Source organism: Saccoglossus kowalevskii, chromosome 14 (genome assembly GCF_978046115.1).
Source record: "Saccoglossus kowalevskii chromosome 14, keSacKowa6.1, whole genome shotgun sequence".
Lineage (NCBI taxonomy): Eukaryota > Metazoa > Hemichordata > Enteropneusta > Harrimaniidae > Saccoglossus > Saccoglossus kowalevskii.
In genome coordinates, this window is record NC_140654.1 from 32,758,913 (window position 1) to 32,785,090 (window position 26,178).

The 26,178-nt window shown below is 34.5% G+C and overlaps 1 protein-coding gene across 8 annotated transcripts in view; it reads right to left on the minus strand.

The window, feature by feature from the left end:
• LOC100378435 (PHD finger protein 20-like) overlaps window positions 1–26,178 on the minus strand; it is a 78,780-nt gene that overhangs the window by 38,348 nt on the left and 14,254 nt on the right. For 4 of the 8 annotated variants that reach the window (XM_085508142.1, XM_085508139.1, XM_085508143.1 and 1 more), the window contains exons 2-8: window positions 21,119–21,177; window positions 15,826–16,475; window positions 9,094–9,268; window positions 8,025–8,204; window positions 2,504–2,621; window positions 1,964–2,172; window positions 1,368–1,821 (exon numbers count right to left, since the gene is read on the minus strand). In XM_085508142.1, coding sequence (XP_085364268.1) covers window positions 1,368–1,821; window positions 1,964–2,172; window positions 2,504–2,621; window positions 8,025–8,204; window positions 9,094–9,268; window positions 15,826–16,475; window positions 21,119–21,163 — 1,831 coding nt within the window. In that variant the 5' untranslated portion in view covers window positions 21,164–21,177. Of the gene's footprint in view, window positions 1–1,367; window positions 1,822–1,963; window positions 2,173–2,503; window positions 2,622–4,054; window positions 4,144–8,024; window positions 8,205–9,093; window positions 9,269–15,825; window positions 16,476–21,118; window positions 21,178–26,178 lie in introns of those variants that run through there. The other 4 variants (XM_085508140.1, XM_085508141.1, XM_085508145.1 and 1 more) reach the window with 4 other exon arrangements.

Genomic DNA, 26,178 nt, shown 5'->3' on the forward strand with positions numbered 1-26,178 from the left:
TCTGAATTACAATTTGCCTTCAGTGTTAACATCACTTACTGATACAACTATATACTGCAAATGCATTAATTATTAATTTCACTATTTTTGCTGGTAAGTAAAATCCACTAAATTAAATCTACGTGAACAAGTAGAGTAACAATTTGTCCTAAACTAAACTAACTTTTCCTTGACAAATTTGTAAAATTATAAAACACAGTGAATATGCTCAAAACTTTTCCCTGATAATTGTGTGAACTTAAAAACCAGGGAATACCTTCAAAATAGAAAAATTAAATGCCAGTGAAACTATATGGTTGAGGGTAGGATCAATGATGGTGAAGTTAAACATTTTTTAACCTAAAAAAAAACTCCAACTAAAGATGCTGAAGCCCAGGGTTAAGATTTGGATGAGATGTGAAAAACAATGTTACCAGTGAATGCAGGAATATTGTCAGTTTCTCAACTCTGTAGTCAGAATTGAATACGAATCTGGACCACAATGGATCAAGTAATTCGTACATCAACCCTGAAGTCACAATTGAATACGAATCTGGACCACATTGGATCAAGTTATTCGTACATCAACCCTGAAGTCAGAATTGAATACGAATCTGGACCACATTGGATCAAGTAATTCGTACATCAACCCTGAAGTCAGAATTGAATACGAATCTGGATCACATTGGATCAAGTAATTCGTACATCAACCCTGAAGTCACAATTGAATACGAATCTGGAGCACATTGGATCAAGTAATTCGTACATCAACCCTGAAGTCACAATTGAATACGAATCTGGACCACATTGGATCAAGTAATTCGTACATCAACCCTGAAGTCACAAATGAAAACGAATCTGGACCACATTGGATCAAGTAATTCGTACATCAACCCTGAAGTCAGAATTGAAAACGAATCTGGACCACATTGGATTAAGTAATTCGTACATCAACCCTGAAGTCAGAATTGAATACGAATCTGGACCACATTGGATTAAGTAATTCATACATCAACCCTGAAGTCAGAATTGAAAACGAATCTGGACCACATTGGATCAAGTAATTCGTACATCAACCCTGAAGTCAGAATTGAATATGAATCTGGACCACAATGGATTAAGTAATTTGTACATCAACCCTGGATTCGGAATTGAAAACGAATCTGAACCACATTGGATCAAGTAATTCGTACATCAACCCTGAAGTCAGAATTGAAAACGAATCTGAACCACATTGGATCAAGTAATTCGTACATCAACCCTGAAGTCAGAATTGAATATGAATCTGGACCACAATGGATCAAGTAATTTGTACATCAACCCTGAAGTCAGAATTGAATATGAATCACAACTAGATTGCTAACTATAGCAGGTCAAATGATACATACCTGTATGAGGAAGATGATGAAATCCTGCAGATGGTGACAATGACTGTGGCATTGCATAATGTGTACCATATGGAGACTGTGGTGGTGATATACACATATGTCCCGTTGACGTCAATGGACCACACATGGATGATTGAGAATATAAACCTTCCCCACTGCTAGATGTTGATTGGCTGACAGCAGCTGTATTTCCAGCATAGGCACCTTGTGTCAATAATGACGCAATGACTGAGCCATGTTGATGTCCTGGATGCTCTTGTGGTAAATCAGTTAACTGTTCTTGCTCATAATGTTGCTGTAGTAGGAGTAGTTGCTGCTGCTGCTGTTGTTGTTGTTGTTGCTGTTGCTGTTGTTGCTGCTGTTGTTGCTGTTGCTGTTGCTGTTGTTGCTGCTGCTGTTGCTGCTGCCGATGAATATGTCTAGACTTTTTGTCACTTCTTACAGCTTGCTGAGTCTAGTTGGATAAAAATAAAATAGAGTCATGTCTACAATAGCCCAGTTATTACACAAGCCTCATGGCAAGGGTTGGTGTTCCCATACATACATCATATTGAATTTGTTCAATTACTGTAATGCATTGTGTACTTATAAACTACCTTTGCCTTGTGGGCCAGTTTTCCAGTTATCTGACTCAAACGTTCACTCTTCACTTTGAATGTTGACTTCTTTGCAGGAGATGTTGTTGCTTTAAATACCAATTTACCAGTTATTTGATCCAATCTAGCTTTCTTAGCTTGAAATGCTGGTGTTGAATTTGAAGATGGACTTTGAGTTTTACGTTTCTTACTCTCTGCATCTTTATCACCTGAATATATAAACAAGAAAGAATTGAGAAAATAATCACATACAGAAATGCAGGAAAGATTATGTATCTAAGCAGTAAAGCATGGTACAGATGAATATAGTATACATAGGCAACTGCTCTATCAATACCTATGTTATCAGAGCTAGAACAGAGATTACATAAATTACACGAGCTAAGCATTACTTGTGCCTTTATCACAGACAAGTCTGGTAGCAGAATTAATGCAGTCCAGGCCGGGATGACGGTAGATAACAAATATTGACTATACAGATAGAGAGTAGAAACATTGGAGATACAGAATAGCAAGTACATGCGTAACACAATACACTACCTTTATTAGATAATTTACTTTTTTTACCCTCAAAATCTCTGCTGCCTAATCTTTTTTTTGGAGTACCACTTCTTGGTCGTTCCTTGTCGACATCACATGGCACATCCTTAAACAACGCCTGCAAAAAATGCACAAGTTGAGATCTCAATAGTCAGAGTCAAATTTCACATCTAAGATCTGGAATGTTAGACTTTGTAAGACAAATATCATTAGAAACACTGTACAATGGAAATAATATATGGCATTTACAGATACTGGAATCTGAAACATTTTATAGCAGAAATGTAGTGCAGCAATCGTATACAAAATCAATTTGAATATTGATTCCTTAGTTTATGTTTCCCTCCATATCAGGTAGTGTTCATAATGAAAGCCACAATAATAATACAGACTAATACAGATAGAATCAAAGATTAACTGTGACATTATGTAATCATACAAACAAAACCTTAAGCCTAGACAATCTAGTTTATGTCAATGTGTGACTCCAGCAATTACTCCCATTTTACACAATTACAAAATCAAATTATTTTTGGCACTCAACTCGCATCCACATCAAGGTATACATCTTCTTGAAGTTTAGATATGGAAAAACAGATGCTTTCTTACATTGTTTGCCCAATAGATTATTTGAAGTGTCTGCATTGTTTTCTAATAGACACAAACATTAGATTTCTTGATGCTGTATTTGTTGAGACTCTCTACTGTGAACTCAGAGAACACCATGCAACAAGACATGTTGACCCATTTTTGTTGATATCTGATCTTTCGGAAAATGTATACATTAATTTTCATAATTACACACAGCACAGTTGTGTTATAGAAAGTTGTGGTTAAAATCAACAGAGCAATCATCATAATATAGATTTCATCAGTGACAGTAAATCAAAGACAAGTAGTGTCTTTGTCTAAATATCGTACACAAACATGAGAAATCTTTTTAGAAAATTATGAGCTAATTCTACATCAAGTAAAACAAGGCATTTTTAAGAATTTCAAAACCGTGTAGTACATTGTACTTGACAACAGTAATTTTTCAATTTTCAAGTCAGAGAATTGCAGACACTTTACCACAAGTAAATTCTTTAAGGAAACAATCAGAATGGATGAAAGTATATCCACTGACATATAATAACATACATGTTTGAAACCATAAAAAAGTAGGCAAATATTGTAATAAATCAGATTGTTTAGTTGTATTTTTAACAATAGGGAAAGTTGACAACAATAAAAGTCAGTAATCGACCAGTTCCGTGACTGCACCTTTTGGTTTAGTTGATTACATGGGAAAGCATATATCAATAATACTATATAAATTAATGCAGCAAGGTAAACAAATACTAAAAATATATAAACAAGAATACTTGACCAATATACACCCAAAAAATCATAAACATGTACAAGTCGCCCAAGCCGTGGTAACTTGCGGCTAATAAACACTTTAAACTTAGCCAGGGCTGTAATGTGCAAATATTTGAACACTGTCAAGACAAAGAAAAGTATGATAACAGCAGTTTTCTCTAAATATTAATAAGAACAAAGCTTCAGTACTTCCATAAACCAAGGTGAAAGTTCACTGCCTGCCATTCTCACAGTTTCACGAAATCCAAGCAGCCATTTTGAGATAATTTATTCATTAAACACTGCACAAAGGTCACAGAGCATGCTCAGTAACGCAAATCTTGAATTCTTTCAGCTTATTTGCATGTGAATACTAAATATTGAATAGGGCTTCAAGGCGACGTTTTAACACCTCAACTATTTGGTTGAATCAAGATACGTGAAGAAAGCAAAATTGAAATAAAAATAACTGTAGAGAACTACAATTTAATGCTGGATATTTTTTTTGGTATTATTTCGATTTTACAATCCTGAAGCTGCAGATTCACTCAGCCATAAACTTACTGTTTACTGTTGTTTTATATAATTTTATTTTCTATAACATGTTTATAACATTTTTCTAAATTTGTTTTTATAGGTTGGATAAATCATATTTACAGAAGTGATGAATTCTAAATTTGTTTTTAAAGGTTGGATAAATCATATTTACAGAAGTGATGAATTCTAAATTTATTTTTATAGGTTGGATAAATCATATTTACAGAAGTGATGAATTCTAAATTTGTTTTTATAGGTTGGATAAATCATATTTACAGAAGTGATGAATTCTAAAATTTTAAATTGAGTCAACTATGCCAGAGAATCAGATAATGTACTCAGCATAATCTCCACATAATATAGTTATTAATTATTCCATACTTAATTATTAATTATTCCAGCATAATGCAGAGAGAAAAAAGAGCTAAGAGTAATTCAGGATTACCTTTTCATGAAGGTGCAAAATATAGCCAAATAAGCAGAGAAAAAAAAGTGGATAGCTTCATTAATTTGATGCAAATACATTCAATTATATTATTATATGCATCTACATTATATTAGCTGCATAATATATAGAATCATCATGAATTTGCTGTCTTACACATCAACCGCATAATACATTAGCTTTATTATGTTAGCTGCAGCATACATAAACAGCACCATAAACTAGATGCATCATGATTTGCTGCATTACACATTAATGGCATCATGAATTTGCTGCAACATACAACATCATTTATGAAATAAATGCATCATGAATTTGACAAATCATACATTATTAGCTGCATACAGCCCAGTGAAATGATTTTGTCTTCAGTACAGCATAATTGCATGGGATGACTGCTTCTATCACTTTTTTCTGCCGGAGTACAAGTGTAAACACTTCCGATAAATAGTTCTCAACATTGTCAGTCATTATATGACATTGCTCATAGAATTTCATCAGAATTTTCACTACAGTGAAGCAGAAATGGTGAGTGTACATACAAGTTCAATTTTACTATGAAATGTTCTTATTTCCACAGCGTAGATTGGAAATGTTTCTCATTTCTTGGTATATTGTGTAAGCTGAATTTTATTTCGCTGACAAATGAATTTTTTGTATTTTTTGATGATCTGGGATAGTGAGTTATAGAATCAGTGGGGTATAATTTCAATGCAATGCATGACCTCCGGGGGTATAAGTTTTCAATTATTTGTTGTTAAAGTTCAAGAACAGGTAAAGTTGCATTTCCACTTTGCAAATCTATGATGTACCATATCCTGACATATATAAACACCTTGACATATTGAGATTGTGGATGGACAGGGAGAAAGTAACTGCAGAATATTTAAGCAGTTCCCCTAAATTAAGCTACATTTTGTTCATCCTTGAATGTTATTACATTGTATGTATGTTTGTCTACAGGCTAAGACCATCCAGTACGGGTGAAATGAATGGGAAAGTGAGAACAGGATATCTACTTTTAATATAAACATATTTTTAGCAAAAACAGTCTCATTCTAACTTGTTTTATGTATTTAATCTTGTTCTGGGAGTGATGTCTTAAAAAGTGGAAATGCAACTTTAAGCATAGTGAGCATAATTTTTATTACCGTTATCAGGCAAAAATATCTCATTACCAACCAGGATGAGTGAGCTTTTAGGACCATGCATATATTAAAAATAATATTGTGTGCACTAATTCCTGCCAAAATCTGTAGTATAGATGTATTAGTATTACCATAGGAACACCATTTATAATGACAATATTTTAAATCAACCAAGTTCTACACTAATAGCACATTGTAGTTAAGATCACAGGTGAAAAGAATTCTGCTATTAGTACATGTATTTCTAAAGATGGGTACACAAAAAAAGAAAAGTAATTGATATAGCATAATAATAAATAACACAGAAAAGAAACTTTATTATTACACATATGAATGTCAAATAGTTTGCAATCTAACAATGATAGATTCATAACAGCATCATACTAGTCTCACTTTACATCACAATATCACATTACCCATATTACAGTATTTTCAGCATACCTACTATTCCCTAGACTACATATGTAAAACCGTATGATAGGATTTTTATGAAAGTTTGAGCCAAATTCACATGTTACGGAGCATATAGGCAATGCACTGTGGGAAATCAATTCTGATGAATATTGTCAACGGTGTTATTGTTAATGCAATTCAAAATTGAATTACCCATGTTGAAGCATGATTTGTTGGCAATGATTTTGGTGAAAAAATGGTGTGATTTCTTTTGCAATTTTAGATAAACAGAGTGTGGAAGTAATATTTTATGACCTTTACAGACGTCAACAGAATCAAGTCAAATAGTAGTTTGACAGTAGTCAATATTCACAATAGCTATGTTATTTGATTATTCAGAAATGTTAAATCAATGTCTACAAATGATACAAATTTGGAACACAGAGCCCCCCCCCCATAAAAAAAACCTACACATGGGGGGGGGGGGGGGTTAACGAAGCATGGGCACCATTGAAGTTGGTCAAATACGGAAGGACTTTGACATAAGCCAATATTATAATAATGAAAGTACATGTAACACAAGACAATATTCAATTCTGTCTGTACATGTACCTCCTATTATTGGGTATCATTAAAACTTATCCCCGGTTTGATTTGATGCGGTTGCTTACAAAAACTAACATACTTTTCACACACACAAAAAATGTGTTTAACACCCATACAAATGGTGAGTTATGAGCAATTGACTCCTATATAAAAAGATTATGTAATATCACAAAGTTTCGTTCAAGTACAAATACTGAAAAAATAATATGTACTTATAAGATAGTTTTTTTTTTAGAGTTGTCCCATAATACTGAAAAGTTTTGACGAATACTTTAAAACAAATTCTGATGGAAATAGTTCCAAACAACCCATTTTTTGTTTTGTTTTCTGACTACTCCAGAAAAAATATTTTGTACTGGGTGAATAATCCTAAAAGTCTATTATTAAATCAATAATTATGTCACATTTTTAAAACAAACACGATAATTTGTTGTTACCTGTGTGTGGTATGAAATAAATAAATACAACATCAGCAAATTTGTATGCTATTTTCCATCTGTGAGGGGAGTCACTTTAATGCAATTCTGGTGAATGTCAATTGTTTATTGGCAAAGCACAATAAATGTGCACCAATTTGATACAAGGTAGAAAGATTGAAATCAGTGTTTTTGATTCACCTATTTTGTAAAGTTTGATTGGACAAATTGAAAACGGTGTTTTTGTTTCACCTATTTTGTAAAGTTTGAGTTGGACAAATTGAAAACTGTGTTTTTGATTCACCTATTTTGTAAAGTTTGAGTTGGACAAATTGAAAAAGGTGTTTTTGATTCACCTATTTTGTAAAGTTTGAGTTCGACAAATTGAAAATGGTGTTTTTGTTTTACCTATTTTGTGAAGTTTGAGCTAGACATATTGAAAACGGTGTTTTTGATTCACCTATTTTGTAAAGTTTGAGCTGGACAATGTTGTTCTCTCAGAGTAACCATTGAATGGACATACTCATTCATACAGAACTATGTCGTGTTCTACTGACTACACAGTGTGTCACTCAAACATTGACAGTTTTGTAAAAACATATTTTTATTAACAAAACCAAACCATCGGTGATTACCTCAGATTCCTCCATCATTTCCTCAGGCAATGTTTTCACATTGAGAGGCAGTATAACTTTCTGTAATCCATCGTAGAATACAACACCATATGAGCCACTTGCTTTGACACTCAGTATTTTTGCTGGATAGAACTTACAATCTGACCATCTTGCTAGCACCACATCACCTGCCTTATACTCCTGTAATATATTATCAACAGTTAAGTAGTGTTCTTCTCAAAGATTTAAACCATTGTACTGGTAACAATTTACATATTAATTTATAACAATAACACTTGTATTGTACAAGCATAATTCTTCCAAACAGAAATTGTGATGATTAATATACTCGTTAAAAGTACATAATGCACACAAATATTCTTCTAGAAAACTCTTATTGCATCAACAATGTGATACAACTGAACAAGAGTATTCAATTTTGAATTCAGTTAACGAGAGCGAAAATGAACCACTGTGGTAGCTGGGATACTGACTGTTGCAGTGTGGTAAAACTGAACACTATGACGATAACCCCATCCTGTTTGTATTCTGAAGAGAATACACTGATGGTACCTAATCACCCAATGAAACTTAGAAGCTGTAGGTCAAACCAGTCAATATGCTAATTGCAAATTATTGCCATTATAACAATAATTCATAATTGTCTGAATATACCCAATGCACAGTCAGTATCTACATGCTTTTTGTAACTAGCCAGTACATACTTCTTTTACACCCAAATGGATGATGGATGGATGGATGGAGGTGTGAAAATATGTCATATTAAAATAACCATGCACTTCCAATGGAGATGGAGTTCTAATAGAACAATTACGGTGTATATTGTTATTAAATCGACAAGGTACACAAATTTGAATATCAATTTCAGCAATAACTTAATGTGAATGTAATGAGCCAGTGCTTCTCAGGTTTATGTTCAATATTCTCAACATAAGTTTCTGATTTCTCAAAGCGCCAGTAAGCACATCAATGTGTTTGATAAGGGGTCTGTTGTGTATGATGAATTATGATATATAGCAGAGATGAGTATGATTGATTGATTGATTTATGTATTTTATGGTACACCAACCTTGACCACATCACGAGTATGTTGTACAGTCTCTTTTCTTGTAGATGTTCTATGTATTGGACGAATTCTCTTAGAATCAAATGGAAGCCATTCATCATACCGTTGATTCCATCCTTCAAAATGTATTAGAACCTCACTTTCCTCTTCATCAACATAGACTATCTTGGATGGATACCTGGAGAAGAGAGTGGAATAGAACACATGCTAAAATTACAGCAATGAATGATAATGGAATTAACATTGATTAAATATGTAAATAAATCTGATGTAGAGATTAACACTGATTTAACAATACAGTTTCATTAAAACATTGTCAGAGAATTGCATATTTTGGTATAATTGTATGAGGTTCTCAGTAGAAAAAAAGTTGCTACACAAGCGTTTTTACGAGATAAGTAAATATCGTTTTGCAAGAAACGTGAATATAACAGCCACTGGATAATGCACTAACTAGAGTACGGTAACAGTGATTCGCGGATAGGCAATGTTTTGGTTTGTCTTTTCTGCACCTGGATAATGCAGTAACTAGAGTATGGTAACAGTGATTCGCAGATAGGAAATGTTTTGGTTTGTTTTTTCTGCACCTGGATAATGCACTAACTAGAGTACGGTAACAGTGATTCGCAGATAGGCAATGTTTTGGTTTGTCTTTTCAATTGAGTACTAATTGTTTACAAATCGAGACCACTAACCATCTAGCAATATATTTCAAATACTGTATACAGGGCAGTATAACAAACTAAACAGCCTGAAAATTACGGCTACCTACTTAGAAATGAAATATCATAAATATACAGTTGATGTCGTACTGAATTTCAAATGGTTACCAGTGTTGCCCTTTCCCAGGAGGCTAAATACTTGCATAAAATTACCCACACCTGATACAAGTCTTACTCAATAGTTACAAAAGTGTTTATACCCCATCAAGAGGACTTAGCCCCTGTACGCTATCTTAACATGTTCAAATCTGTTTTTCTTTCACTCCCACCTAAAAGGGACATAAACATGGCATTTTTTTTACCCTTAGTGTTTTATATATTAATACAGAAAACCACACACAGTAATATCACATCTATTGACAAAATTTTAAAAAGTTCCAAAGACTTTTGTGAAACTGAGCATTTCAAGTGTGTCACTACTACCACTCAAAGTCAAACTTTCAGCACTCTTAATATTTATAAAAGTATTTTGATATTCACATACACATGGTTAATCACTCAACAATGCTATTGTGTTTTTCATATTTTGTATCCATGGAGACATAATACAGGATGAGCTGGCTTTTAGATGGCTTTTACTTTCACATCAAGAGATAATCATCATTACTAATTTTAACTTACTTTTTGTAGAATATTTAAATACTAATACGAGACATATTTCGGCAATTAACTCACAATTTAGATCACAATGAGTGAAATAATTGTTCCAACAAGCAAAATGTTCAAGCATCACAGATAAATTACATGTATAAACTAAACAAGTCATTGAAAATGACACAGTCCCCGTTAAATGTTTGAAAGTTCTCTTTGTGCTCATCATATTAAAGCGGAGGGGTTGTCGTGAGCGTGTTCTTGAAACTTGAGTTCCAAGTGGCGTATACAACAGATTGTTTATTTTCATCAAAACACGTGTTCTGTGTAGTAGTAATATGGCAACAAATTAAAACAGCTGTAATTCGGCCATCTTTGATCTGATTATGAAACAAACTGATATGTATGATGTATGTGCCAAATATGAATGAAAATGGTACATAAATTGTGGAAATATAGTAGTAAGGCCAAAAAGTCAGATGGCTGTCAATCAGCCAGCTTTGACCAGATTTTGAAACAAATTGTCATGGACATGCATCCTAACATGTATAAACATGCATGTGCCAAATTTGAATGAAAACTGACAGAGCACGTCCAAGATACCGCATAAAAAACAAGATGCCTGCCAGTCAACTATCTTTGATCCAATTGCAAAATAAATCGTCATGAACATGTATCCTAACATGTATAATCTATGTACCAAGTTTGAATGAAAACTGACAAAGCATGTCCAAAATACAACATTTTCAAAAAACAAGATGGCTGCCAGTCGGCCATTTTGAATCGAATCGCTCAACCACTGCATATGCATATGTCCCACATAAGGTGCTAGGCACATGCAAAGAATGAAGGGAATTGGTCAACAGGATTCTGAAATATGACTCTAGACAGACTGACGCATGGACATACGGACACACGGATGGACGGACAGACAGACTCAGGAACTCACGAACGGTCAGGACATGTATCCTAACATGTATAATCTATGTACCAAGTTTGAATGAAAACGGACAAAGCATGTCCAAAATACAACATTTTCAAAAAGCAAGATGGCTGCCAGTCGGCCATTTTGAATCAAATCGCTGAACCACTGCATGTGCATATGTCCCACATAAAGTACTAGGCACATACAAAGAATGAACGGAATCGGTCCAAGGGATTCTGAGATATGACTCCGGACGGACGCACGGACGCACAGACGGACGGATGGACGGACGGACGGACAGAGACCGAATTATAAGTCCCCGTTTTCGGAATTCGTCCGAACGGGGACTAATAAATTATCAAACATGGCTGCCGGATTAGTTTACCACAAGTATTTGTAATTGAATACATATTTTAATTGTTTTTCGCACTTACTTTTTCAATTTATCGATTTTTTATGCTGAATCATCGTTCGAGAACATTGCTAGCATTTTTTCTTTAATTCCAAAACAACGTGTGAAAACACTATGTGATTGTACATGTGTAAATGTATCGTATAGTCCGTCGGCACGGGTGAGTACTGATGCCACAAATACAAAAATTGTGGGTTTTGGTGGAAGATCCTTTATAATTTTAAACACATATGCTCCTAACAGAGAAATAGAACATAACCACTTTTTGTCACAAATTGACCAGTTGCTGTTGGACAATCCCTTTGAACCACAAAGCGAGATAATTTGGGGAGGGGATCTAAATTTTGCAATGAACTTAAAATTAGATAGAGGAGGAGGTAACCCCAAATTTTGGCAAAAATCAGCAAACCAAATGAACGACATTATGGAAAAATACAATGTAGTAGATATCTGGCGTCTATTGAACCCAGAGGTACAAGCGATTCACATGGCGGAGAGGTAAACCTTATGTAATACAAAGTAGGCTAGATTACATTTTCATATCGAATGACCTGCAAAGCCTGGTGAATAAAGTTGAGATTATTCCAGGAGTGCAATCAGACCATTCTGCAGTTCAACTTATACTTAACTTAGTCGAATTAAATCGAGGTCCATCACACTGGAAATTCAATGCTAGCCTTGTAAATGACGAAGTCTTTGTAAAAAGTTTAACAGAAAAAATTTCAGTGTGGAAAATGGAAGTAGAAAACAAGGACAAGGGACTTATTTGGGACTACATAAAATATAAAACAAGAGAATTCTCTATAAAATACTGTAAAAAAAAGGCCAAAAGCCGTAAAGATAAAATTAAAGAATGTGAAAAGGAAATTATACTCCTGGAAAAATTATGTTGCAACACCCCAACTGAAAATAATTTAGAGGAAGCCAGACATGAACTAGAAAAAGAATACAACTACATCACAGAAGGGCAAATAATTAGATCTAGAGCAAGCTGGTATGAAAAAGGCGAAAAGAATAATAAATACTTCCTGGGTTTATTAAAAACAAAAAAAAGTAGATCGGTTATAACGCGACTTAAAAAGAACAATAGAACTATAGAAAATCATAAAGAGGTACTTCTGGAAATAAAATCATTTTATGAAGATCTCTATAGGGCAATCACTAAAGAGAACCCAAACCTGCAGGAATTTTTAAATGACAAAATACCCAAACTGGAGGAAAAATCAAAAAATGTTTGTGAGGGACTACTATCCATTGGGGAGGTATTCAATGTGTTGAAATCACTTCCAAAAAATAAGAGCCCGGGAAATGATGGATTGACTTCAGAGTTCTACAAGACCTTTTGGCCCATAGTGGGAAAAATGGTTGTTGATTCCCTAAATTCTGGGTACCATAAAGGGGAATTCTCAGTCTCACAACGTCAAGGTATAATAACTTTAATTGAAAAACAAGGGAGAGACCAACAGCAACTTAAAAACTGGCGGCCAATCACACTTTTAATGTGTTTAGCAAAAAGAGTTGAACAAATCTTGCCGGAGATAATTGGTTTATCTCAGGTTGCTTTTGTGAAGGGAAGAATTGCAGGAGATTATATAAGACTGATAGACGAAATTTACAACTATACACTGGAGCAGGGTTTGCCTGGCATCTTGTTGGCAATAGACTTTGAAAAGGCCTTCGACACCGTCAATTGGAAATTTCTTTTACATGTTTTAGAAAAATTTGGATTTGGGGAAAATTTCTGTAGATGGGTCAAAGTAATGTACACAAACATTCAAAGCAGCATAATGAATAATGGTTATAGCACGGGATATTTTGAAGTCCAAAGAGGGGTGAGACAAGGGGACCCTTTGTCGCCAGCTTTATTTATATTGGTACTGGAAACATTACTTATTGCAATAAGGGAAGACAAAAATATTATTGGTATTTCAGTGGCAGGGCAGCATGTTAAGGAATCCGCATTTGCGGATGATATGACATGCTGTCTCTCTGACTGTAAATCTGTGGAAGTTTTATTAAGCAAGATGAAAAAATTTCAGACATGCTCTGGGTTGAAAATAAACAAAGAAAAAACGGAAGCGGTCTGGCTGGGAAAATGGAGAAACAAAAAAGATGAGAAATTCGGGGTAAAGTGGCCCACCTCGCCTATTAAGATTGTAGGAGTATACTATTCATACGATAGAGTGGAAATGAGAGAAAAAAATATAGAAAAACCCCTAAGAAATCTGAAAAGAATCCTTAATCTATGGAAGTGTAGAAAACTCTCCCTGTTTGGGAAGATTCAAATAATCAAAACATTTGGGTTATCTCAATTTACATATATTCTATCTAATACATACGTGCAAAATAATGTTTTGAAACAAGTTCAAAAACTAATATACAATTTTATATGGGAAGGTACAGACCGAATAGCAAGAAAAACTATGATAGGGGAGGTGGGCAGTGGGGGCATAGGAATGTTAGATATATTCATCACAAAGAAAACTCAAAGGATTCTTTGGATAAAACGTTTAATAAATGACGAAATACACCATCCCTGGAAATTCTTTGTACAAGACAAAATTAATAAAATTGGAGGGTACATATTATTAAAATGCAACTTCTCAGCCAGACTGCTCTCAGTGAAATTTACGGAATTTATTTTAGATTGTTTAAACATATGGCAAGAAATAAACGAGCATAGAGGAATAGATCAGATTTTATGGAACAATAAATTAATCAAAATTGGGGGAAAATCAATATATTACCGCAAGTTTGATGAACTAGGAATTAGATACATATCTGATCTATACAGTGGTAAAAGAATGAAACCTTGGGTTGATTTTCAGAGGAGAGGTCTAACAATGATTGACAAACTAAAATGGATTGGATTGTGTAACACTATCCCAGAAGAATTAAAACTGGCAAGTAATCTGGAACGTAAAGAAATAACAATTAGAGTTGAAAATAAACAAATTCACCTAGAAAATATAACAAGAAAATCTTTAAAAGGAGAGCTAATCAACAGAATTTTTATGAAACCCAGAAGTCAGTCAATAATTGAAAATAGATTCACTGATGTAATAGAATGGAACCAAATGTATAAAATGGTCATCAACTTAACAACAGACACGAAAACCAGAGAATTTCAATTCAAACTGTTACACAATATTCTGTACACTAATTATCAACTGCACAAAATTAACCCACAACGCTTCCCAGAAGAAAAATGTACCTTTTGCAATGATCACCCAGAAACGCTTGAACACCTCTTTATGTTATGTAAGTATGTGGTGTCCCTATGGCAAGATATCTTTGTAAATCTAGGGGAAGCACTTCAGCTCAGTAGTGTGCCAAATAAACTTTGTTTGATATTGGGGAATCCTGAATATAGTTGGCAAGTGAACTTTATAAGTCTACTTGCTAGAAAACATATCTATTTCTCAAAATTCAAAAAAACAGTGCCAAACTACCTAAATTTCAAGCATTTGCTGAAAAGATATTTTGAAATTGAAAGACAAATTGCAAGACAAAATAATAAACAAGAGGCACATTACAAGAAGTGGTCCCCCTTGATTCCTTGTATCACATAATGTACACTTAGAAAATACTAAGGTTTCATAAGTTTTATATGCTATGTAACTTCATTAAAGAAGCCCAATAAAAAAATGTTGTAAACACAAAAAAAAAATTGTGGGTTTTATTTTGACAAACCGCCCGTTTTGGCTTAGGGGACAAATCACCTCGTATATTTTCTACATCTAAACTCAGTTATGTTTTGTACTTGCTCTTCGTTACTCGAATTGCATTTCATGAACGCAGAATATTTTGAGAACGTATAAATCACCAATTTCAAACTTTACATTGATATATCATTAATATTGGTATTGACCAATCTGTTTGTATTTCAAAAGATTGTAACATGTTCCAATTAAATTAAAAAAAGAATAGTAAATAACTTAGTGTGTATTGCAGTTCATATCATAAATGCTAGAATGTTGTATGTAAATGATATGCAAATTAATATGCACATTTATGCTAATTAGGCCACCCACCAGCTGTTTTGGATTGTGGAGAACACTGACTAATATAGAACCCAGACTTACCAAGTTTTCATGTAATCCATTGCTTCAATTTTTGTACCAACTTCAAAGACAATACCAGTTTTGCCAATTATTTTTTTTTTGGATTTATTAGGAGTTCCTGTCTGTCGTTGTTTTCCTGGTCGATCAGTGAGGTTGGTATTATTATCTCCTTGGCGCTGTCTTGCCGTTCGATCAGTGGCGTTGGTATTATCTCCTTGCCGCTGTTTTGCCGTTCGATCAGTGGCGTTGGTATTATCTCCTTGCCGCTGTCTTGCCGTTCGTTCAGTGGCGTTAATATTATCTCCTTGGCGTTGTCTTACTGTTCGATCAGTAGGGTTGGTATTACCTGTTTGGCGTTGTCTTGCCGTTCGGTCAGATGTGTTATTATTATTTCCATGACGCATTCTTCCTGTTCGATCAGATGGGTTGGTATTATCTCCCATTTTGCCAATTTCCATTTTATTCTTATTTTCCTCAGCTTTATCAGTCTCTTTTCTAATCTTATCACTTTCATCGATGTCTTTTTCTGCTACATTTTCTGTTACTGAGATCTTCGCCTCTTGTTTCACTTCTTGTGTTTCTGGATCATCAGCTTGAGAAACAGTTCTAGCAGTCAAGTCTCTGGGGATACTTGTATTTCTTTCTTTTTTCTTTTCCATATCTTCAAAGTTCTATGGGGATAAAAATTACAAAATTAACAAACAACAAAGTCGGTATACAAAATATCATAGTACAACCAATAGGATAAGTAAAAGCAAACCATTCCTGCAACTGGCCTATATATGTATCAGGAACAATTTATTATAGACAAGTGATTAACCTGACAAAGCCCTTGTATGTGTATGTGTATGTACACACAAATACAACCAGAGTTATCAGAGAACCAGAATTGTAATTGCATATTACAGAGTATGACATGGTCGGAGTGTGTACAAATTTTTTGCTACGCATGCAGTCGCTGGGTTTGGGTGGCTAGTTACCTTGTGTATATATCTGGTAGCGTTGCTTATGTGTAGGCTTTGAATACATACACAATGTTCAGCACCGTCAATCAGGTTTGACTGACAAACTTCATTGACGGTGCTGAATGTCACTTAATACATAAAACGTTAATTGCAGTTGACTTAAGTGTGATGACAAATTTGTTGTGAAATACGAAACGGGGGCTGAAGTATGCGCACTGTGTACACAATATGCTAATAACCTTTAACAAGGTTAGACAAAGACATAACTCATGAATATTATTTGAAAGTGAAATTATTAATAGAAAGCATTTAGTATGCAACGCCGAAATCACGTATATACGGTCTTGACCCACACGCTTTTTATCATACTAAACTCAAAATTTAATAACTATTTCTGGCCTTTACATTCAAGTCTGGGCGTAGCCAAGCCCCAATTATAGGTTTTGATTGTATACAGCACCACCAGTGGCTGTTCCAGACTCCATGCGCCAAGTCAGCCATTTTGAACAGAAGACAACTTTTAAGGTTGATTTGAGAGATGCACAGAGGTGAAATTATAAGTCCTAATTTGCCGACATTGTTCGAACAGGAACTAAAAACGGTGCAATAGAGATGTGATTGATACTGTGAACTCATTTTACTCACAAGATAGCAGAAGAATCTATTTTCACTAATGCAAGATTCTGTAGGCAGGGTTGAAATGTTGTACCAGCTCAGAGCTTTGACCGGGATTAACTTGACTGAGCTGCCTTGCCATGAACGATGCAATGACGTTACAATAAGCTCTATAAAGGTTTCATTTCTAAATTTGTGGGGTAAATGGCCAAGTCTCTGTACAATTATAAGAATATTATGGGTATAAAATTACCATATTGCACATTCAATTAAAATTACAATTTCTGAAAATGATTAATATTGATAACAATACATGAATTTGTTGGTCATATGAAAAAAAACTGTCTCTATTAAAACCAAGAAAATCCTAGATAAAAGATTTGGTCCACTCACATTTCTTATTCCATGTTGCATTTTCAGTAACATAGCATAATTTTTTGGTGAATATATAAAATTTTTTGTTCCAATAAAGGATTTTGCCAATCAAAAAATGCCTAATTGGATTGTCTCCCGTACGAATAGTCCTAGACTCTACGAAATTTGACAATGGTAATAGCCCAGAATAGACTTCCTGTACAGTGCGCGATTGTAGCAATGTTCACGCCACTGTACTGAACTCACAAATTTGACAACATTCATGTGAGCATTTTTATTTGTTTAAACTTATATATACAGTATATATGGTACATCATGCCCTCCAGTTATAAGGTGACATCAAAATGTCATCAAGTGTACGTATAAGCAAATAGACAACTGTGTTTAGTTGTGAAGTCATCACTCATTTAGAATACAGCAGATCAAAATAATACCGTATTTATCCGGGTAAGAGCCCAGGGTCTTGAACATGGGAAATTGCCAAAAAGAAGGGGTGGGCGTTTGTCCGGATATCTCCAGCAAAAAAACCTGAAAAATCGCGAAAATTGGCAACACACAGATCGAACTGCGACATGGAGTAAAACGGCAAATAAAAACATGCAACAAAAATAAATGAACAATATGCAGCATTAGAAGTGTAACAAGAAATAATTTATTGCTTAGAATGTGACAAAAAAACAGAAATAATAAAAATCGAAAGTGAAGATTCATTTGAATTAGAATATCCCTGTCGACAAACACGCTCCATACGCGTCAATTATTTCCCGGTTTTGACAAATACCGGATCAACAGCCATACAGGATCAATAATAATTTACGCAGTAAAATTACAAAAGTTCATAGTTGTTAGAAAAAACAAACACATCTAAGATCGGTGTTGAGTGACTGTGGTTCATTGCTATCTTCGTAAAATTCAAAACACTGAAATTCCAAGTCGGTGTCACTGTCGCGATCAAACAAAATCTCTAAAGCTTCGTCTTGAAGTTCGTCGATGTCGTCTCACACAATTTGGACTTAGCACATTTAATCCACGGATTTCGCTGTCTGGTAGCTTGGAACTTTTAATTCACGTCTAATCAGAATAAAGAGACACGAAAAATGGGGTCGCGGCAAACGACTCGCACAATGCTTTTGTTTACCGTCTGGCAAACATTTTTGACCTTTAAGCATTCACTTTACCGATTGGCTAAGAATGACATCACTACTAGTGTTTCATCATTGAGGTAAATTCAACATTGCTTTTTTATCAGACTAGGCGTTCGTTCATCAATTAGATGAAAGTTACCATTCAGCAAGTTATATGGATATCGCGGTGGGCTTGAAATAGGAAGATTTTTTTCAAACGACAGAAGAATATCCTGTGGTAAAAGATGGTGAAAAAGTTGGCAGTCTTTGGCGTGACATTGCAAAATTACTGGCCCAGTTATGGATTCGCAAATATTTTATAAAGCCAAAACAACGTGCTTTAAACCACTCTCCCAGGTACGTGTTGCTACAATATTGCAACATTGGTTTCATTATCGGCAACGCTGAAGTCGAACGAGTGCGACACTTGCTTCGCGGCTCTTGATATACTGTAAGGTTTGTTTGAATCATTTCTATAAGGAAACATAAACTGCCCCTTTCAGGGCCACGACATATTTCAAAACAAGCAGCCTCTCGGCTGAGATAGCTCCGCTGTTAGCAATGCACATTTCAATTAAAGAACAGAAGATGTCATTAGAAAATGAACAATATGCATAGTATCAATGCAAAGCGACTTGCTGTTTTCAACAAGAATTCAAAAATATCATTTTTCACCATAAATGATTGTGCTTTTTAACAAGAAGAAAATATCACTTTTTAACAAAAATGAAAAAATATTCACCAAAATTAGAGAATTGAAGATATCATCACGAAATGAACAAATCTGAGAGAGGTCCACATGTAGTACCTATATATGTAGTATCAAAGCAATTGGACTTGCAGTTTTTAACAAGAAGTAGAAAATATCACTTTTTACCAAAAATGACAAAAATATTCACCATAAATTAGAGAATTGAAGATATCATCACAAAATGAACAAATCTGAGAGAGGTCCACATGTAGTACCTATATATTTAATATCAAAGCAATCGGACTTGCGGTTTTTAACAAGAAGTCGAAAATATCACTTTTTACCAAAAATGACAAAAATATTCACCAAAATTAGAGAATTGAAGATATCATCACGAAATGAACTAATCTGAGAGAGGTCCACATGTAGTATCTATATATGTAGTATCAAAGCAATTGGACTTGCGGTTTTTAACAAGAAGTCGAAAATATCACTTTTTACCAAAAATGACAAAAATATTCACCAAAATTAGAGAATTAAAGATATCATTACAAAATGAACAAATCTGAGAGAGGTCCACATGTAGTACCTATATATGTAATATCAAAGCAATTGCACTTGCGGTTTTTACAAGAAGTCGAAAATATCACTTTTTACCAAAAATGACAAAAATATTCACCAAAATTAGAGAATTGAAGATATCAAGATGAAATGAACAAACCTCTGAGAGGTCTACCCAAGGTACATATACACCAAGTATCAAAGCATTCAGGCTTGTAGTTTTCAAGAAGAAGTCGAAAAAGTAAAACATTGACACGGACGACGACAGACAATCACTCGTATGATAAGCTCCGCTCGACAAAGTCGACAGCGGAGCTAAAAAGAACTACAGTTTCTCCTTTAATATAAATTTTTTTACTCGCTTGCTGTTATGTTTCTGATAAAAAATCTAGAAAAAATAAATGTAAACTACGTAACAGTGGTGAACCCGCTGCTCTATTTATGTCATAGCTATTTCGCGTTCACTCCTCTTTTTATGCAATTGACATTTATTTTTCAATTTTTTTTATCAGAATCACAACAGACTGCAAGGAAGTAAACTGTTAAAACAATGAACAACAATAGGCTATTGTTTTTTAATTTTATTACAAGTGTAGAAAAAACACCCCTGGGCGTTTGCTAGGATATGACCTCAACTCCTTTATTTTATCAAAAGTGGGGGGTGGGCATTTGTCTAGGCATGGGCTCTTAGCCGGATAAATACGGCATTACTACGTGAAAGGCAAATACATCTATTTCAATAACAGAAATTAATTTCAGAGCAATGTAGGGATGGCTTGTTTGTAAACAACAATGTAAGTAAGTCAATGTATACATGTACTACTAACATTGATGAAATGATTAGAACTAATCAACCTTCACTGATTACATTACATGTTAATATTCAAACTTATTATTATTACTTATTCATGTCTTTTCTGACCTTATTTCCTACAAAGTTCACTCAGAATTGATCTGAGCAAAGAAACAACAACCCAACACACCTTTCTCTTTGTGCCTGATTTCTTCCAATATCTCTGTTTAGGCATGACACCACCTTGCACTGAGTGTGTAGAATAAAAGCACAATAGGCTTAATTATTTGGTGTAAATCAATACTATCTATCAATGTTCATCTCCATGACAACATGCTATATCTATGCAGCAAACCTTTGCACAGTATTCATCAATGATATCCCTGAAATTGTGTGAGCAACCCATGATCTATGGAACATACATGTATTCATAGCATTGCAGTTACGAGATTAAATTAGGATAAGCAATTTTCATTTTATTTCAGTTTCTGTAGCATTGCTACATTAAGGTAGCGAGACTATTATTTGTGTTGAAAATTACGATTTTCACATTTATTTATTAATTGATGAAATGCACCATAAACTTTCATATGATAAAGTCAATATAACATAGAATGTCATGTAAGTTGGTTAAAATGTAGATTTTCTGAAGGGAAGCAAGTAGTGTTTTCCAAAATCAACAACACAGGTTTAATCTGTGTGCCTATAAGTTTCAAAGATAAACTCAAGACAAAGCAATGTTAGGATGTGTTATCAGTAGCTATCTGACACACAATGAGTGTTTCCAAACATTTGAGTGGTTTGTCTCCGCCCCTGTTTGTTTCACAGATTAGTCATTTGCATATGAATGTGTCAGACACAAGGTCACACAGCCATTGAAAAAAATCATTGATTTTGGTGTTTTCATATGCCGAATTTATCCAATTATAGCTATCCCATTCCTTTATTTTTTTGGTTTCCAATAGCCTTACACATTTGGATGTCCCTACACATGGTAAAACAGACCTTGAATAAAACTAACCAGACACATTCAATTTACCAGACTATTGAACAACTAGGAAAAGTGAAAAAAATACTTCTTATCGCCAGCATAAATGCGCAATTTTTTTTTTACAGAAAAAGTAATTTTCCACCTTTGATTGAGTAACGCGTCGTAGAATGCAGATACGGGCATGCAAAATACACTTGTGAAAAGCTTGAAGTCTGGCGATTCTAAAAATATATACTTTTCTGGGTCTATTTGTAGTCATTTAGTCACAATTAGAAGATGAAAACAAGTATGCAAATAATAGTCCCGCTACCTTAATTCTTTGTAAAGTGATTTCAATTATTATATTATTAGTTTGCATCAAATCTATCCATATACTGTAGTCATGTACAGATTTGATACCAAAATGGCAGAAGTGCTTAATTTTGATGAATTCTTAAAATTAAAATGGCTGCATTTTGGCCATCTTGAATAAGATGTAGCCCCCAAGATATTAAATGATATGTGTGTGAAAATTGAATGTGATCAGCCAAGATATGTGCAAGATACAGATCTGGACAGACGGACGGACAGACGGACGGACAGACGGACAGACAGACAGACAGACGTCAGATGCAATCATGTATGCAAGGCCAATTTTAGACTGCATTCAAACAAAGACTAACAATAATTTAAGATCACCACCTACACAAACACTTTTAACCACCATCCCCCTTTTTGAGGAAAAATTAAGAGCATGCCTCAGAAGCTTTTGACATTACAGTAAGTACTAAAGGCAATAAATCAAATTTGTTAATTTTTATTTACATTTCACAGCATGTTCATGAGTTATCACACACAAAATGAAGTGATGTCAATGTGATCAAATGACTTTTTTTCTTTTGAAAACTATAGAAACCACATGTGTTTAAAAACTTAATAGACTATTTTAGGCGTCAGAAAACATTGAAATGTCTGAAAAATTACGCCAAAATATTTAAAAAAAAAAACTTTAAAAACTGCTGTTCAACGGCCATGGGCGAATTTACGACAGAATCCAGTAGTAGTGAACCCAAATATAGGTACAGTAGGTCATACAGGAGATAAGCCATGAATTGTGGTTTGAGACATTGAAAGCTTCATGCAATAGAGGGCGCTTTGTTAATGACAAAGAAAAGAATAAATAAAACAATGTGTGTTTGATAAATAAAATGAATGAAAATATGTTTGGTCACCAGCCTATTTTTTTTTTAAATTGATGGTTATATTTTAGTGTATTTTGTCAGTGTTAGAATTTTTACCATTGCCTCCTACAATGGAGATTTATGTATGATTGGCGACATCGAATAATAAAATGGAAGATGAGGTTAACTTTATGAAGGTGGGCAGAGTAGAGTATAGTGACATGATTTTTTTTAATTTATCTCTTATTATAAAGTAATGTCAACTGAGCCAAACCTAGTAACAAACCCAGGATATTTTATTTTATGTACTTTATACTTTATATAACTGGAAAACCAACTGAGTGATAGTAATGCCAAGTTCAGAAACAATCAAAGTGTTTGACAGTGACAATAACGAAAATGAGAAAACCATAAAAATTATAGCTACAGGCAGCTATTATGATGAATATTAACTAGCAACCAATACTTGTCAGACAAAGAATAGTAATAAAATACTGTCATTTTTAACTTCTCTATGACTACTAATTTGATACCTTGAATAAATTTTACATTAAAATATGCAAGGTAATGATGTATACAAACTAGCTATACAGCATGACTTGGGCATGTCACTTTAATAAACTTGAATACCAAACTTGAAATGAACTCAAAATGAAATGTGTCACTTAAAATAATCTCCTGAATATAACATGGGACAAAGATAAACGAGCAGTAGACATATTGCTACTGTATATGTCATGTACATCCTGTACATGTTTGCAATAATAATCCTGTCAGACAATGAACTCAATAAATTACCGTATTTATTCGGGTATAAGCCCAGGGTCCTGAACATGGAAAATTGCCAAAAAGAAGGGGTGGGCGTTTGCCAGGAGATCCCCGGCAAAAACACCCCGAAAATTTGCGAAAATTGACAACACGCAGATCGAACTGCGGCAGGGAATAGAACGGCAAATGAAAACATGCAACGGAAATAAATGAACAATATGCAACATTAGAAGTAAAACAAAAATAATGTATTGCTTATAATGTGACAAATAAACCAGAAATACCCTAGTAATAAAAATCGACAGTGAGGAATCATTTGAATTAGGATTTTCCCGCCGACAAACACACCCAATACGCGTGAACTCAAAATGAATTAAAATGTCAGGGGTTAAACTGCGTAAAATGATTTCCGGTCTCGACAAATTATGAATCAACCGTCATGCAAGATCAATAATAATTTACAAATTTAAACAGTAAAAATTATAAAAATTCATAGCTGTTTGAAAAAAACTTCTCAGATCTTTATTTGTACGTTCATTGCCATCTTTGTCAAACTCTAAACCCTCAATTGTCCAACAAAATCCCTACAACTTATTCGTGAAGTTCGTCGATATCGTCCCACACAATTTGGACTGAGCACTTTTAATCAACAGATTTTGCAGTCTGTCAGCTTGGCACTTTTCATTCATATCTAATCATAATAAAGAGACAAGAAAAATGGGGTCGCTCTGCTGCGATGGCATACGATGCTTTTGTTTACTGTCTAGCAATCATCTTTGACCTTTATGCATCTGCTTTTCATCATAAAGGTCAAATCGTGACATTGCTTTCTTATCAGACTCGACGCTTATTAATCACGGTGAAAATGCGGTTGGAATGTCTCACTATATGGATATCGCGGTGGACTTGAAATAGGAAGTTTTTTTTTATCCATGGACAGAATAATAGTTTTCGTGACAGAAATGCAATAGCGGTGATAAAAGATGGTAAAAAAGTTGGCAGTCTATGGCGTGACATTGCAAAATTGCTGGCCCCAGTTATGGATTCGCAAGCTGCTACAAACTATTTATAAAGCCAAAATAACGTGATTTCAACCATTCTCCCAAGTACGGGTTGCTACAATATTGCAACATTGTTTTCATTGTCGACGACGCTAAAGCCCAACGAGTGCGACACTTGCTTAGCGGCTCTCCTTATACGATTTGCTTGAATCGTTTCTAAGGAAGCACAAACCAAACGGCCGGCCCTTTTTAGGGCCACGACATATTTCAAAGAGAAATACTGTTTCTGCTTTAATATTTATTTTTATAGACTTGCTGACTGTTATGATTCTGAAAAAAATCAGCGGTGAACGCGCTGCCCTGAAGGCAGAAAGCTGTCACAGCTATTTTGCGTTCACCCCTTGTTTTACGTAAATTAACAATTTTTATAAGTATCACGACAAACTTCAAGAAAGTCAACTGTTAATACAACCACAGTCAACGAATAGAAAATAGTTTTTTTTTTGTTTTGTGTAGAAAAAGACCCCCTGGGCGTGTGCCCAGATATGACCTCAACTTCTTTATTGTGTCAAAAGTGGGGGATGGGCGTTTGTCCAGGCATGGGCTCTTACCCGGATAAGTACGGTATGTACATGTATGTTACATTGTGTTACCTCAGTGCTACATGGTATACAGGGTGTCTCTGGGATTGGGATAATCATAGGTACCAGGTAATTTAGGTATTAACACAAACTGTACATGTACTTTATTACTGAGTGGTACATGGTATACAGGTATATCTAGGATTGGGATAATCATAGGTACCAGGTAATTCAGGTATTAACACAAACTGTACATGTACTTTATTACTGAGTGGTACATGGTATACAGGGTGTCTCTGGGATTGGGATAATCACAAGTACCAGGTAATTCAGGTATTAACACAAACTGTACATGTACTTTATTACTGAGTGGTACATGGTATACAGGGTGTCTGGGTTTGGGATAATCATAGGTACCAGGTAATTCAGGTATTAACACAAACTGTACATGTACTTTATTACTGAGTGGTACATGGTATACAGGGTATATCTAGGATTGGGATAATCACAAGTACCAGGTAATTCAGGTATTAAACACAAACTGTACATGTACTTTATTACTGAGTGGTACATGGTATACAGGGTGTCTCTGGGATTGGGATAATCATAGGTACCAGGTAATTCAGGTATTAACACAAACTGTACATGTACTTTATTACTGAGTGGTACATGGTATACAGGGTGTCTCTGGGATTGGGATAATCACAAGTACCAGGTAATTCAGGTATTAACACAAACTGTACATGTAC